Genomic DNA, 16,835 nt, shown 5'->3' on the forward strand with positions numbered 1-16,835 from the left:
TGAAAATCACTATCTTTAAAATGCTTTAACTTTTGATGATGTCATCGGGTAGAACTTTATATATTAGAAATGCACTTTTTTCACATATGTAGATGCTGGTATTGTAATGGAGATAATGAAAATAGCCATTTAAGGCCCCTAGTTACACAAATAACCTATCTTTGTAAAGCTTAGGTCACTAGTCGCTGAGTGTTTTGTGTTGTTGAATCGTTTATAGCTTTGACTTGATTAATAATTGACAACAGTCCTCTCTGAGCTCCAGTGTCAATTACTCACACGTTCTGTTCTGCTCCACGCCCAGTTTCCTGTGAATTAGAACATCCGCGTTGATACGGATAGGGGACTTTCAGGACTGTCACCCTTAATTTTCACAACGTATAAATAAATAGATTGAATGTTTCATAGGCAGCCAGTGGGAACACTTTGAGCGTCAGAATGTCTGGACAAAACAGCGACCAGTTGCATCGCTCTACTTTGGGCATATATGCGGTGAGTGAGATTGGTTTGAAATCTTGACAATTGTTGCGTAGCCCTAGATATAAGCTTCACCTGTAGGCCTAATCTGCAATGCACATTTGTTGTTCTTATATTCTGTTCAATTTGGCGCACTATAGTTGTGAGCAGTACAGTATTCTATGGATAAATACAATATCACTTATGAACAGGATATATGTATACAGCTAACTGTTCAAGATAAGCACCACACCTTTCAATGTCTCACCGTGTGTGTCTCTCTCTCTCTCTCTCTGTGTGTGTGTGTGTCTGTCTCTGTGTGTGTGTCTCTCCCTGTCTCTGTGTGTGTGTCAACAGAGCCTGATGGATCAGTTCAACCCAAGTCTACAGAAGTTAGTGTCTTTGGGAAACAGCTACATGCAGGCTTTCCAAGGTGAGAAAGAAAGGAAGTGAAACCGATGACCTTTGTGGCATGCATTTGAATACGATGAAGCATTCAAATAAAATAGAGTACATTGTGACAAAAGAGTCATTCTCAGCAGAGTCATACATACAGTAAGTATATGACTGATTTATACTAGAGATCCTTCTCAGAACTATATCATCTCATCAATGAGAGATCATTTGTCGTGCCCTTCCTTGTCGCCTCTCCTCACTTCTACACAACAAACCTGGAAATAAATACAAATAACTTTTCATTTTGTCAACAGAGTTCATAAGGTTTCCCATACTGCCATATCACTTGGGAATGTTTATTACGATGAACCTATAGGACATAATATGACCTACACATGTTTCTATTGGTTGAACTGCTGAATGTAAATGTGTCTGTCCAGTTTATGTTCTGTCTGCAGCAGTCCTTTTCCACTCCAAAGTAATGAGATATGGAAATATGGAACATGTATATGCGATGGGCCCAGCTATTTGAATCAATTATAGATTAATCTGTCGATGCATATTAAACAAACTTTCTGCAATTTGCTGCTTTCAGATTCATGTGTTTGTTGGGCTTTTACTGGCATGAGTCTAACTCTGGCATGTCAGCAAAGTGAATCATATCAACTGGATATGCAATTCAATTGCTTGTTTGTTTCTGTGTGTGTGTGTGTGTGTTTAGCCCTAGCTGTGACCAGTGAGGCTTACTTCAGCACCCTTGCTAAGATAGGGGAGCAGGCCTTCCACACCATGTCGTCTCGCTCTATTGGTAAGAACCTCTTCATTCACTGTGTGTGTGTGTGCACACGTGTGTGCGTGCGTGCGTGTGTACATTACATATGTGCATGTGTCTGCCGTATGGTGTGTGTGTGTGTGTCAGGTCAGTTAAAGAATATGAGAAAGGTTAGAGATGCAGGAACAAAGCTAGAGAAACACGAAGGACTGATGTACTGTATGGGTCCTTTGTGCTGTTTATGGTTGTGGTTATTACCCCAATCAATGCAGTGTCCTTCACCGAACCACACAGAGCAAAGTTTACCTGACAGGCAGCACATTGGTATACTTCCTTTTACCGTCACAATACCTCTGGAGCTTTCTTAGACGAGGGCGTGTGTGTGTGTGTATGTGTGTGTATGTGACAGAGGGTGGACACTGGGTTTGGTTGAATAGCAGTTGTGCTGTATGCGTGTGTTTTTTTGTTGTTGTGCCATACACAGTATGTCTGTTCCTGTTTGTATAGAGCAGAGTTATAGAGCGCATAGGTGTGTATTTCTATGTTATTTGTTTACCCCATAGTGGAATATGCATTAAAATGAACTTTGCCCACATCAGCGTGACTGTAATGTTGATGCATTTTGAGGTAACAAGACAACATGTACGTGAGTCTAACCATAACAACTGGTCCAGAGTCAGTCTTCCCATTTCCCTAATAAGAGGTATAATGTAACCGGAGCCCTTGTTAGGGTGTGTTATCTGTACTATAGCAGTGGAATCAGGTGACAGAGCCGTATGCATAATAGAGTGTAACAGGCTGTGGGTCCTGTTTAGTTCATTTAACCCATCCTGAACCTAGCCACTCAGACACTCTGAGGCTAAAAGGAGTTACAGATGTAGGATCTTAATTTGATCACCCTGTTGAAGGAGAACTTTCCTGCAATGTAAGAAATGTAAAACATGTACTGTATTTGAGGTTTAAAAAGGCATGGGACAGGTAGCACGTTCGGTGAACAGGTCAGGGTTCCATAGCCGCAGGCAGAACAGTTGAAACTGGAGCAGCAGCACGGACAGGTGGACTGGGGACAGCAAAGAGTCATCATGCCAAGTAGTCCTGAGGCATGGTCCTAGGGCTCAGGTCCTCTGAGAGAAAGAGAAAATTAGAGAGAGCATACTTAAATTCACACAGGACACCGGATAAGACAGGAGAAGTACTCCAGATATAACAAACTGACCCTAGCCCCCCAACACATAAACTACTGCAGCATAAGTACATGAATGTTATACAATTGTATAATCGTATAATGTATTGTATTGTATAATGTAATTGTACTTAATAGGGCCTAATATAGAACCCCCATCCATGCAAAAAGTGTAAAATAAAAATGATACTGTTACCACTTTAACAACTTATTTTTTAGGCCTTGATATTCACATTATTATTACATTCTAAAATATGTGAGAATAATGTGGACATTGCCTGACTAAAATATTATCTGTCTTCCCAGTCATGTGAAATCAATGGATTAAGTCCTAATACATTCATTTAATTTAATTGATTTCCTTATATGAACTGTAACTCAGTAAAATCTTTGAAATTGTTGCATGTTGCGTTTGCATTTTTGTACAGTTTGGATTTATACATGGCGATTTTTCTGTAGCCATGTTGCCGACGTCGGCACACATAATAAAGCCATGAATAGTGACAACATCCCTAGCCATGTCCTCAAAGCATGCGCAGACCAGCTGGCTGGTGTGTTTACGGACATATTCAATAGCTCCCTATCCCAGTCTGCTGTCCACACATGCTTCAAGATGGCTACCGTTGTTCCTGTACCCAATAAGGCAAAAATAACTGAACTAAATGACTACCGCCCCGTAGCACTCACTTCTGTTATCATGAAGTGCTTTGAGAGACTCGTCAAGGATCATATCACCTCCACCTTACCGACCACCCTAGACCCACTTCAGTTTGGATACCGCCCCAACAGGTCCACAGACGACGCAATCGCCATCACACTGCACACCGCCCTATCCCATCTGGACAAAAGGAATACCTATGTAAGAATGATATTCATTGACTACAGCTCAGCATTCAACACCATACTACCCTCCAAGCTCATCAAGTTGGAGGCCCTGGGTCTCAACCCCACCCTGTGCAATTGGGTCCTGGACTTTCTGAGGGGCCACTTCGGCCCCACAAGGGTATGTGCTCAGCCCCCTCCTGTTGTCCCTGTTCACCCACGACTGCGTGGCCATGCACACCTCCAACTCAATCATCAAGTTTGCAGACACAACAGCAGTGGGCTTGATTACCAACAATGACGAGACAGCCTATACGGAGGAGGTGAGGGCACTCAGAGTGTGGTGTCAGGAAAACAACCTCTCACTCAACGTCAACAAAACAAAGGAGATGATTTGGGAAACAGCAGAGGCAGCATCCCCCTATCCACATTGAAGGGATAGCAGTGGAGAAGTTGGAAAGTTTTAAGTTCCTCTGCGTACACATCACAGACAAACTGAAATGATTCACTCACAGACAGTGTGGTGAAGAAGGCGCAACAGCGCCTTGTCACCCAAAACCCTGACAAACCTTTACAGATGCACAATCGAGAGCATCCTGTTGGGCTGTATCACAACCTGGTACGGCAACTGCACCGCCCTCAACTGCAAGGCTCTCCAGAGGGTGGTGCAGTCTGCACAACGCATCAGGGGGCAAACTACCTGTTCACACCCTACTATCCAGAAGGCGAGGTCAGTACAGGTGCATCAAAGCTGGGACTGAGAGACAAAAACAGCTTCTATCTCAAGGCCATCAGACTGCTAAACAGCAATCACTAACTCAGAAAGACCCAATCACTGGCCACTTTAATAAATGGATGACTCGTCACTTTATACAATGCACTCTAAATAATGCCACTTTAATTATGTTTACATATCTTACATTACTCATATCACATGTATACGTCAACTGTATGTAGACGTGTTAATGCACTGAAATATCTCACAGCTGCTAACTGGGACAGTCAGCGCGGCCTGTATGATTGCTTTCAGCGATGGAAATATATCACAGGGTCAAACAGTTTATACACACAGGACATGTCAGAAGCGGCATCTTTCTTTTTACGAGAGGTCATGTTTAGCAAGAACTACTTTCTCTGGCTGGAGAGCAATATGACATGTTTATATTGTGTTGGTCTCCCCTCTCTCTATGTTTTCCTGTGTTCTCGCTCTGTCCTGTCTTCTCTTCTCTCTCGCTCCCATCTCTTCCTTGCTGTCCGAATATCTGCTTTCCTGGATCTCCTATATTATTACAGAGACGGCATAATATCAGTGCCGTAACAATATGGAGTATTCTGAACCAACGAACACACACAGAAGCAATATGCGTGCACACACACACACGCAATATGAAAAACACTCTTTTTACGCTGCTGCTACTCTGTTTATCATATATGCATAGCCACTTCAACCATATCTACAGTGCCTTGCGAAAGTATTCGGCCCCCTTGAACTTTGGGACCTTTTGCCACATTTCAGGCTTCAAACATAAAGATATAAATCTGTATTTTTTTGTGAAGAATCAACAACAAGTGGGACACAATCATGAAGTGGAACGACATTTATTGGATATTTCAAACTTTTTTAACAAATCAAAAACTGAAAAATTGGGCGTGCAAAATTATTCAGCCCCTTTACTTTCAGTGCAGCAAACTCTCTCCAAACTCTCTCCAGCAAACTCTCTCCAGTAATTTGGTCTTCACCAAGTGAGTTAATAGGATAATGTTATCCAGGAATCGGGATTGGGATTTCTGGAAAACCTGGGAAATTTCACCTGTTTTGCATGCTGTTTGGGGTTTAAGGCTGGGTTTCTGTATAGCACTTTGTGACATCTGCTGATTTCAAAAGGGCTTTATAAATACAGTTGATTGATTGATTACAATATGTCAGTTAAATCCGTACAGCATTCTCACTAATGGGCGCAACAAATAGAGCCTCTTACAAGTCACAACAAAAAATATGTTAATGGTGTTAAAAAACTGGTGTTAAAAAAGTTTTTGCGCTCCAAAAATGCAGTATGATACAGTATTTAGCATAACAGTGAATTACTGGCAGAAATTGACCAGTAAGTTACTGTACATTTTTGGGACAAGGTTTGTATATTACAGTATTCTCTGGGGGCAGAACATTCTCACTCAACTAGAGCTTCTTACAAGGCATGCCTTAAAATGTGTTAATGAGATTCTTTCCCCGCCCACAGCATTTTCCCACAATGCACCATCATGTATTCTGTGAAACATATTTAAGGTATGTTTCTGTGCATTCTACAGTGTTTTTATTGGCTTGGCTTGTGCCATCAAACCCCTGCAACTTTTACAGAACGCTGCAGTCCGCCTGGTATTTAACCTTCCCAAGTTCTCCCATGTCATCCCGCTCCTCCGCACACTCCACTGGCTTACAGTCGAAGCTCGCATCCACTACAAGACCATGGTACTTGCTTACGGAGCAGGAAGAGGAACTTGCCCCTTCCTATCTTCAGGTTACACTCAAACCCTACACCCCAACCTGAGCAATCCCTTCTGCCACCTCCTGGTCCTTTGTCCTTCCCAACCCTACGGGTGGTCAGCTCCCACTCAGCCCAGTTCAAGCTCTTCTCTGTTCTGGCACCCCAATGGTGGAACCAGCGTCCCCCTGAATCTAGCACAGCAGAGTCCTTGGCCATCTTTCTACCTCTGACTTTTCTGATATCTATTTTATTGAGGAAAAATGTATTTGCTATGCCTGTGATATGTGGTTGACCCACCCAGCTGTTTTAGGATGAATGCACTAACTGTAAGTCGCTCTGGATAAGAGCATTTACTAAATGACAAAAATGTCAAATGTGAAAATGACAAACTCTTACAATGTGCTTTAAAACTCGTTTACGATATTTTACTGTGAAATCTACTGTGTTTTTACTGTTGAAATTACAGAAGTGTCTTACAGTGTAGTCAGAGAGATGCGCCTTGGGATGTTGTTAAAGATGATAAAAGCAGGCTCTCATTCAGTGTGTGTGTATGGGGGGTGGCGGGGTAGGACTGTATGCGTGTTTTGACACTGTCTTTTTTTCTGGGATGTGTGTGTGTGTGTGTGTGTGTGTGTGTGTGTGTGTGTGTGTGTGTGTGTGTGTGTGTGTGTGTGTGTGTGTGTGTGTGTGTGTGTGTGTGTGTGTGTGTGTGTGTGTGTGTGTGTGTGTGTGTCAATGTCTGCCTATGATAATAATTTCTCATTGTGTCTCACAGGAGATGTTCTGATTCAGATTTCAGAGAACCAGAAGCGTCTCACCACTGAACTGGAAGGAATAGTAGGTTACTTTACACTCCTCATCAAACAGTAGAACAGTGGCACTGCACTAGTTCTTTTACTGTATTAGAATTCAAAAGGAAGAATTACGAGTGTATTGCAATTGTACCTGGGGTTGTAGTTATACACCTGTCAAAACAACTCGCTACTAAGCAACCCACTTATTAATATATTTTACTGTATATTTTACCAGATGGTGTAACATCACAGTTGACTCTATAATCTGACAATTTGAGATGTGATTGTTTGGCTTACCAGTGGTGTTTCAACTACTGTGATCATAATAACCATTCTCTGTGTTGCTCTAGTTCCGCTGGTTCCACACGGAGGTGCTACAGGAGATGAACAACAATGTCAGACTGGATAAGGACTACATAGCAGTGAGTAGCCACTCTCCTTCACATACCCCTTTCACATACTGTACCCCCTTGTGTTGACAGTACAGAAGTAGTGTAGTAAAGATCATGGACTGGCACACAGACAGAATCCGAATGTACAAAAGTAGTACAGAAGTAGTGGGCAGTGCCCGGACCATTCCTGTTTGATCCTTACTGATACTTTTACATAAAGACTATGGTGGTGTTATTATGTATACACTGAGTGTACACAACATTAGGAACACCTTCCTAATATTGAATTGTACCCCCTTTAGCCCTCAGAACAGACTCAATTTGTTGGGGGCATGGAAAGCATTCCACAGGGATGCTGGCCGATGTTGACTCCAATGCTTCCCACAGATGTCCTTTGGGTGGTGGACCATTCTTGATGCGGGAAACTGTTGAGCGTGAAAAACCCAGCAGCGTTGCAGTTATTGACACACTCAAACTGGTGTGTCTGGCAAGGGCACTTAAATGGCACAAAATTCAGCTCTCAACTGTTTTAAGGCTTAAAAATCCTTCTTTAACCTGTCTTATTGAAGTGTATTTAACAGGTGAGATCAATAAGGGATCATAGCTTTCACCTGGATTCACCTGATCAGTCTATGTAATGTAAAGAGCTGGTGTTCCTAATGTTTTGTACACTCAGTGTAAATGTATCTGGCATTGATGTAATGTGTCCTCCAGGGCAGCAGGAGGCGATATGAGATGGAGGTACAGAGCCAGGCCATATCTTTGGAGAGGCAGCTGAGGAGAGGGGCTCACCAGGTCAATCATGTGTGTGTGTGTGTGTGTGTGTGTGTGTGTGTGTGTGTGTGTGTGTGTGTGTGTGTGTGTGTGTGTGTGTGTGTGTGTGTGTGTGTGTGTGTGTGTGTGTGTGTGTGTGTGAGAGAGAGAAAGGAGGTTGGTGGCATCTTAATTGGGGAGGACGGGCTCATGGTAATGGCTTGAGCGTAACAGGTGGAATGGTATCAAACACATGGTTTCCATGTGTTTGATGCCATTCCATTTGCTCAGTTCCGCCCATTATTATGAGCTGTCCTCCCCTCAACAGCCTCCACTGGTGTGTGTGTGTGTCAGATAAAGAGTATGAGTAAAATAAAATAAAGAGTATTTACACAGTGCGTGTCTGTGTCAGAGGAAGTTCTATATTTACACATTGCATGTGTGCTCACAGGATGAGTACATTCACTTCCTGAGGGAGAGTCAGCGCGAGGCTCTGATGGAGGAAGAAAGGCGATACCGTTTCCTGGCTGAGAAACACTGTGGTCTCACTCAGTCCATCATCTACCTCATGAACAAGGTAGTGTAGCTTAGTTCATTGTACTACAGTCTAATTTAATCATACACACTCAATAATATAAACCATTTAGCAGACACTTTTATCCAAACCGACTTACAGTAAGGGATGTATACATTTTACATATGGATGGTCCCGGGAAGCAAACCCACTATCCTGGCATTGCAAGTGCCATGCTCTACCAACTGAGCTACAGAGGACGACCCATAAACCACATTCATCATAGAAAGAACCGTGGCTGGTTTGCAATATGACCACCTGCTCCTGGCCTTTTCCATTTCCAAATCTCCAATTTGTGGATTTGAAGGGAATGAATAAGTAGAGGCTCCACCTAGTGTGTTGCTTTCAGTTTTTATTTTTTTTGAGAGAGAGTGGTAAGTAAGAGAGAAGAGAGTGAGTTTCCTGACCTAGATGAAAGCCAATGAATAAACAAGGTGAATGAAAGTAATGCAATGTGTGTGTGTTCGATGAGCCAGACAGGGGCAGGGGGAGGCCTACAGCAGATAGCTGATGGATGGAGAGACCAGGTCAACGCCACCAGACGACCTGGATCCCGGAACCCCTCTCACCTGGACCAGGACAACACATCCAGAACGAGGGAGGAGGACAGGGGGAGCCAATGGTCAGGCAAAGAGGAGCAGCCTCTGGGAAGAGTGCCCTCCAGAGGTGGGGGCATGATATACTGTATACCAAACCTATAGTGTTAGATAGAGTACTCATCTTCGTGCCCAGTTGACTACTTTGGTGGAAGCCATCAATGGCAATGTCCATGCTAAAACAGGTTAAGTCTATCTGGATAACTATTATGTACATGCCATACCCATAGTGTTCAGGTGTTTTTCCTCTCCTATGACTTGCCTTCCTGGCCCTCTGATGTTCACACATCCATGCCCCCCTCCCCACAGGCCCATCACCCCAGAACATCCGTTCCCGCTCCAGCTCATTTGGCGAGTCCCTAGGTCTGGGTGGAGGTGGAGGAGGGAGACCTATGAGAGCTCTGGTATCCCACCCTGCTAACTCCAGCAACCCCACCCTGCTGCCCTTCTCCCGGGGGGAGGTGGTGAGCGTGCTGGTGCAGGAGCCCCGTAACGGCTGGCTCTACGGCCGGGCAGAGAGCAGCTCACGGTGAGGGAGAGGGAGGTAGAGAGAAATGCTCCTGCCTTTGAGGCAGAGCTGCCCTCACAGAACAACATTGTATAAGGACAACTTAAATCTGTTCAAGAGATACTCCACTTGATACTGTAGTCTTTGGGATATGAACCAGAAAATGAAAAATGTAATATATATTTTTTAGCCTACTTGCTTATGACGTGCTGAATGCTAGCATGCCATAGCTCTCTGTCCTTCATAGAAACTCCTAGAAATGTATCTCTTCTCTGCTTCCCCCCACAGCCAGGGCTGGTTCCCAGCTGCCTATGTGGGGACACTGGAGGAGGCCCCTAGATCAACTGGCTCCAGGTGATCCACTAGCTCTTAAAGGGACAGTTCAAGCAAATAAGCAAATAATAATTTCACTTGAGGGGAAATTTGGGTAAATGATCCCTTTAAGAGATAGTTGCTAATGAGTTGCTAATGCTGTTTTGACTTTTGGTGACCATTGACCCTTCAGTAGCTCCACCCTTAGGAGCGCCCACAGTATGGACAACCTGCTGGACCAATCAGGAGGCAGGAGCCACGGTAGACCCCCGCCCCCGCCGCCTCCACCCAATAGACAGACAGAGATGCGTCCAATCACACCCAGCATGGATAGAAGGGCGGAGTCTCACTCTGACAATAAGGTAATGCTGCCTGGGTGAATGATCACTGAGGATCGATTTTGGCCATGAAGTTCTTAAAATCTAGTCTTTACACTGTTTACGCTATGGTGAGCCTGCTGTACGACACTAATGTGGTGTTTCTAACAAATCAATGTTGGTTTGTTATTGTCAACATGATAGTCTGAGGAAAGTCTCTGAGTGAAAGTCATTCAAAGCTAGTTAGAATGGAGTTAAAGCGGAAAAGGTTTAATGAAAATTAGTTTTTAAAATCGGCGGCATGTTTGTCCTCCGGCCAGCAGGGGCACTGTGGCAATGTGCTGTTCTCTATGACGCCACAGCCCTCCTTCTGGTGGATGCAAGGGGGGAGCTCCAGCTGCTGACAGTGTAGGGGGGTGAGGAGTGTGTGTGTCTGTTTGTGTGTGTGTGTTTGCATGGTGTTGGATCTTTGCATGGTGTGGATTGCACACCCGTAGATGCTCTGCCCCCCTCTCTGGGTTACAGCTCTATATGTAAACATGTTTGCATGGGTTGGAAAAGACACCTTTTAAAGTTGTGTTCTTTCCTCCCCCTGCAGAGAGGAGAGCGTCATGGTGGACCTGGGCCAAACCTCTTTCCAAAGTAAGGAACAGCCATTGCAGTTCTCATCAGTCCTATTTGTGTTTATTCATTACTAAGAAGTGATATCTAGAGAGATCGTCCAAGATTGACGTCGAAATTGGATGTTTATCCATGTCCCGAGGGAAATGCCATCAAAACCGGCAACTAGGGGCAACAGTGAACGCTATTACCATCAAGTAGGCTTGGGTTTTGCTAGGGCGTGGTGCCTGTGTGTAAATCCCATGATTCTGGGTCAGAAGGTTGTGTGTTCGATCCCAGTTGTGGACACTTTTTTTTATACAGAGTACTTTCGGAAAGTATTCAGACCCCTTAACTTTTTCCACATTTTGCTAGGTTATAGCCTTATTCTAAAATTGATTAAATAGTTTTTTCCCTCATCAATCTACACACAATACCCCATAATGAAAAAGCAAAAACAGTTAAAAAAAAATTTTTGCTTATAAAAAAATAATTAAAAAATAAAACTTACATAAGTATTCAGACCCTTTACTCAGTACTTTGTTGAAGCACCTTTGGCAGCAATTACAGCCTTGAGTCTTCTTGGATATGATGCTACAAGCTTGGCACATCTGTATTTGGGGAGCTTCTCCCATTCTTCTCTGCAGATCCTCTTAAGCTCTGTCAGGTTGAAAGGGGTTTGTTGCTGCACAGCTATTTTCAGGTCTCTTCAGAGATGTTCGATCTGGGTTAAGTCCGGGCTCTGGCTGGGCCACTCAAGGACATTTAGAGACTTGTCCCGAAACCACTCCTGCGTTGACTTGGCTGTGTGCTTAGGATCGTCCTGCTTAGGGTTGTCCTGTTGGAAGGTAAATCTCTGCCCCGGTCTGATCTCCGGAGCGAGTTTTCATCAAGGATCTCTCTGTACTTTGCTCCATTCATCTTTGCCTCGACCCTGACTAATCTCCACTCCCTGCTGCTGAAAAACATCCCCACAGCATGATTCTGCCACCACCATGCTTCACCGTAGGGATGATGCTAGGATTCCTCCAGACGTAACAAAGTTCAATCTTGGTTTCATCAGACCCGAAAATCTTGTTTCTCTTGGTCTGAGAGTCATTAGGTGCCATTTGGCAAATTGCAAGCGGGCTGTCATGTGCCTTTTACTGAGGAGTGGCTTCTGTCTGGCCACTACCATAAATGCCTGTTTGATTTAATGCTGCAGAGATGGTTGTCCTTCTGTAAGGTTCTCCCATCTCCACAGAAGAACTCTAGAGCTCTGTCAGAGTGACCATCGGGTCACCTCCCTGACCAAGGCCCTTCTCCCCCGATTGCTCAGTTTGGCCGGGCGGCCAGCTCTAGGAAGAGTCTTGGTGGTTCCAAACTTCTTCGACTTAAGAATGATGGAGGCCACTGTGTTCTTGGGACCTCAATGCTGCAGAAATGGTTTGGTACCCTTCCCCAGATCTGTGCCTCGACACAATCCTGTCTCGGCTCTGTAAGGACAATTATTTTGTTTTTTGCTCTGACATGCACTGTCAACTGTGGGACCTTATTTAAACAGGTGCGTGCCTTTCCAAGTCATGTCCAATCAATTGAATTTCTTAAAACCAGTTTTTGCTTTGTCATTATGGGGTATTGTTTGTAGATTACTGAGTATGTTTTTATTTACTTAATTCATTCTAGAGTATGGATTCACGTAATGTAACAAAATGTGGAAAAAGTCAAGGGGTCTGTATACTTTCCGAAGGCACTGTTTATAACCTATCCAACACCTTAACCCTCACCTTAAAGCTGCAATCAGCAGTAGAAACAACAACAAAGGGCACTCTCTGCCACTGGTTGGGTAAAAAGCTGAGGGATGGGGCTGGAGAAATGCAATCACTGACTGACCATCCATGATATGAAAATGAGAGTTTTTAACCATGTTGACATTTTCTTTGTTTACAAAATGTTGAGCAAAACAAGCTGATATTTTAAGTTCTATTGGGGTACGACCGTCGAACAAAAGCTTCCGAGGCATTTCTGAGTTCTATTCTTCAAGAATCAATGGGTACATGTCATAAATGTACAAGTCCAAAAATGGATGTAGCAATTGCTTTTTTTTTCCCTTTTCTTCCCGGCTTTAACCATTCAGAATGAGTGCCTAAACGTAATGTTTAACCCTATCCCAAACCTTAACCTTTGGAATGAGTGGCTAAACGCATCCCTTAACTTTGAAATGTGACGTTTTGAGAAATGGAACGATGCAAAGCAGCAGGAGCAACTTCAAAATTGGACATTTGGAGAACGTGGAAAAATGTCTAGTTCTGCAAGTGAGACTGTGGGAGCTTGTTGGGGATATTGTAATCTGCGCACACGTTCAAATGGCTCTCAGCATATCACACAATGTTATGCAAATTAGTTACTGTATGTGATGAGGCTGGGTCATGCTTAGTCAGTTAGTTTTGGAGAGGCGCCGTGTGCGTTGGGTTAGTGCTGCTGTACACTGTTCATCCAAATAAATGACAACTTGATTATTTCATGGGAAATCATCATTCTGGACTATTTATGCTGGTTAACAAGCTATGTGTGAGTTTCGGTTTTCTTTCAGGCTCGTTAAAACATAATGCGTGAGCTACCATATCTCTGTTCTCTCACTGTCTTTGTTGTATAGGGGCACCAACCCTTTCGCCACTGTCAAGCTGAAGCCCACGTCCACCGATGACAGATCTGCTCCACGGCTCCGTCGGTGAAGAGGTCACGCCCTTGGGAGGTATTGGGCGCATTCCAGTTCGACTACATTTCAGTCATTGCATTGCATCAACAAATGGTTTCATTCCGCATTATCAACTGTGCAGTCGACTGCTATATCATATGATTCACTGATATGTTAAATTCATACCTATCCAGGCGTTGTGAGATCTTACAGGTGTCTGAAATGTTGATGCCGTAAAACTGCTCCAAATCCTCCCAAACTGTTGAAAACTGTCTTAAAACTGCCCCACGCTTTCTCAAAGCAGCCCCTAATACCAATCTTGTCCAGTTGGTTATTTAAAAATGTGATGGAGTTTATCAGATGACTACAGTGATAAAGGAAGTTTGGCGGGCAATGTAAGATGCCAGAAACCCTAACAGATGCTTGGTGCACTGATTGACCTCGCAAGTGCATTAATACTTTTTATTTAATTAGCGAGACAAATCTTTGAGGGCACTCATTTATGCACTTTCCTTCAGAATCAGGAATATTTTCTGACTTCATATACAGTTGAAGTCGGAAGTTTACATACACTTATGTTGGAGTTATTACAACTTGTTTTTCAACCACTCCACAAATTTCTTGTTAATAAACTATAGTTTTGGCAAGTTGGTAAGTATTTATTCCAACAATTGTTTACAGACAGATTATTTCACTTATAATTCATTTTCACAATTCCAGTGGGTCAGAAGTTTACATACACTAAGTTGACTGTGCCTTTAAACAGCTTGGAACATTACAGAAAATAATGTCATGGCTTTAGAAGCTTCTGATAGGCTAATTGACATAATTTGAGTCAATTGGAGGTGTGGATGTATTTCAAGGCCTACCTTCAAACTCAGTGCCTCTTTGCTTGACATCATGGGAAAATCAAAAGAAATCAGCCAAGACCTCATAAAAAAATTATAGACCTCCACATGTCTGGTTCATCCTTGGGAGCAATTTCCAAATGCCTGAAGGTACCACGTTCATCTGTACAAACAATAGTAAGCAAGTATAAACACCATGCGACCACACAGCTGTCATACTGCTCAGGAAGAAGACGCGTTATGTCTCCTAGAGATGGACGTAATTTGGTGGGAAAAGTGTAAATCAATCCCAGAACACCAGCAAAGGACCTTGTGAAGATGCTGGAGGAAACAGGTACAAAAGTATCTATATCCAAAGTAAAACGAGTCCTATATAACCTGAAAGGCCGCTCAGCGAGGAAGAAGCCACTGCTCCAAAACTGCCATAAAAAAGCCAGACTACGGTTTGCATCTGCACATGGGGACAAAGATCGTACTTTTTGGAGAAATGTCCGCTGGTCCGATGAAAGAAAAATAGAGCTGTTTGGCCATAATGACGATTGTTATGTTTGGAGGAAATAGGGGGAGGCTTACAAGACGAAAAACACCATCCCAACCGTGAAGTACGGGGGTGGCAGCATTATGTTGTGGGGGGGCTTTGCTGCAGGAGGGACTGTTGCACTTCACAAAATAGATGGCATCATGAGGTAGGAAAATGATGTGGATATATTGAAGCAACATCTCAAGACATCAGTCAGGAAGTTAAAGCTTGGTCGCAAATGGGTCTTCCAAATGGGCAATGACCTCAAGCATACCTCCAAATTTGTGGCAGAATGGCTTAAAGCTCATCAATAAGCTAAGGACCCTGGGACTAAACACCTCCCTCTGCAACTGGGTCCTGGTCTTCCTGACGGGCCGCCTCCCAAGTGGTAAGAGTAGTTAAGGGCAAAAAGTCAAGGTGTTGGAGTGGCCATCACAAAGGCCTGGCCTCAATCCTATAGAACATTTGTGGGCAGAACTGAAAAAGCATGTGTGAGCAAGGAGGCCAATAAACCTGATTCCATTACACCAGCTCTGTCAGGAGGAATGGACAAAAATTCACCCAAGCTTGTGGAAGGCTGCCCGAAACGTTTTACCCAAGTTAACAATTTAAAGGCAATGCTACCAAGTACTAATTGAGTGCATGTAAACTTCTGACCGACTGGGAATGTGATGAAAGAAATGAAAGCTGAAATCCTTCTCTCTACTATTATTCTGACATTTCACATTCTCATAATAAAGTGGTGATCCTAACTGACAGGGAATTTTTACTAGATTCAATGTCAGGAATTGTGTAAAACTGAGTTTAAGTGTATTTGGCTAAGGTGTATGTAAACTTCCGACTTCAACTGTACATGTCAGGTACAGGAAATATCGTGGTAGAAGTAGTTGTTTTTATCAAAGCCTTTTGCATTGTTTTCTTCAAGTAGCACTTTTGTTTAGTTTTGCTTGTACAGTAACAATATGCCAATTTAAACCAATACTTCACTTTGATGCTAAACTACAGTGAACCACAGTTAGCTAATCTTTCTCTTAGGAATGCCATGCAGGTAGATTGTTATGACAAGTGAGTTTTAGTGCTTAACTTAACAGTGCTGTTTGGTCCAGTGCCTTTTAGTAAATGTACAATGAGATTTGTGTGTTTTTTTTGCTCATGCAGGCAGTAAGGGTGGCCTACTACTCTAGTGAAGAACCCCGGGTTTGTCAATTCTAATCCACCAATGGGAATACTTAACCTAAATGACCCTTAGTGTGTACTCAGCTATGTGAATGGCTGACATGTGAGAGTGTTGAGCTCCAACAAAACAATGACTTTTGACTTTACTGCTAAAATAAAAATGGTAGCTGCTTTTCACATTGTTTCCAATTCCTTTAATCAGACAGAAATACATCCTCTGATTCTGTTTTTTAGTTGCTGTTGATATTTGACACATTTCTTTTCTAGTTATCGAGGGCCAATCGGTAGTGCTGAGCGATTAACTGAAATGTATTGAACAACCAATTAACCGATGTCGGTTCATTTATTTGAATTTCATTTAGTTCTTCTTCTTTTTTTGTGAGCCCAACGCGCCGTTTCTGTAGAGAGAAATCCAATAATTCACGAGCAAAATCAAGTCAAGAACTATGTGGGACGCTTGGCTGTAGTATTAAGCCAATAATTAAACCTAATTCAGCACAAAAATTTGGTGATTAACTACAATGACCATAATCCATTGCGCCTGTACTTCCCGGCTTGGATGTTAGATAAGACACACACAGACCAAAATAGACCGCATGATAGGAATGTACAGAACACAACGATGAGAGGGACAGAGACAATTTGTGAAAGTATGCCTT

General features: G+C 43.1%; 1 protein-coding gene across 3 annotated transcripts; it reads left to right on the top strand.

The window, feature by feature from the left end:
• The first annotated feature begins 290 nt into the window (after positions 1-290).
• On the top strand, positions 291-16,353 carry baiap2l2a (BAR/IMD domain containing adaptor protein 2 like 2a). 3 transcript variants are annotated; one of them, XM_024432862.2, is made up of 14 exons: positions 291-489; positions 811-886; positions 1,571-1,657; positions 6,885-6,946; positions 7,254-7,325; positions 8,010-8,090; positions 8,500-8,625; positions 9,099-9,288; positions 9,528-9,747; positions 10,015-10,080; positions 10,232-10,400; positions 10,954-10,997; positions 13,591-13,689; positions 16,159-16,353. In XM_024432862.2, the coding sequence occupies exons 1-13, from the start codon at positions 436-438 to the stop codon at positions 13,667-13,669; spliced, it is 1,326 nt and encodes a 441-aa protein (XP_024288630.1). In that variant the 5' UTR covers positions 291-435; the 3' UTR covers positions 13,670-13,689; positions 16,159-16,353. The 3 variants fall into 3 exon arrangements, with proteins under 3 accessions (XP_024288630.1, XP_024288632.1, XP_024288631.1); XM_024432864.2 differs by having other exon boundaries at positions 10,247-10,400; XM_024432863.2 differs by having other exon boundaries at positions 292-489; positions 10,235-10,400.
• Positions 16,354-16,835: the final 482 nt, after the last annotated feature.

The sequence above is a fragment of the Oncorhynchus tshawytscha genome, linkage group LG09 (assembly GCF_018296145.1).
Source record: "Oncorhynchus tshawytscha isolate Ot180627B linkage group LG09, Otsh_v2.0, whole genome shotgun sequence".
In the NCBI taxonomy this organism is placed as follows: Eukaryota; Metazoa; Chordata; class Actinopteri; order Salmoniformes; family Salmonidae; genus Oncorhynchus; species Oncorhynchus tshawytscha.

What these genes read in the sequence shown, in the direction of transcription:
- baiap2l2a (XM_024432862.2), top strand. Translation starts at nt 436, where the DNA reads ATGTCTGGACAAAACAGCGACCAGTTGCATCGCTCTACTTTGGGCATA. An exon ending in CCTAGATCAACTGGCTCCAG is followed by an intron (nt 10,081 to 10,231) that starts GTGATCCACTAG and finishes TTGACCCTTCAG; the next exon opens with TAGCTCCACCCTTAGGAGCG. An exon ending in AGTCTCACTCTGACAATAAG is followed by an intron (nt 10,401 to 10,953) that starts GTAATGCTGCCT and finishes CTCCCCCTGCAG; the next exon opens with AGAGGAGAGCGTCATGGTGG.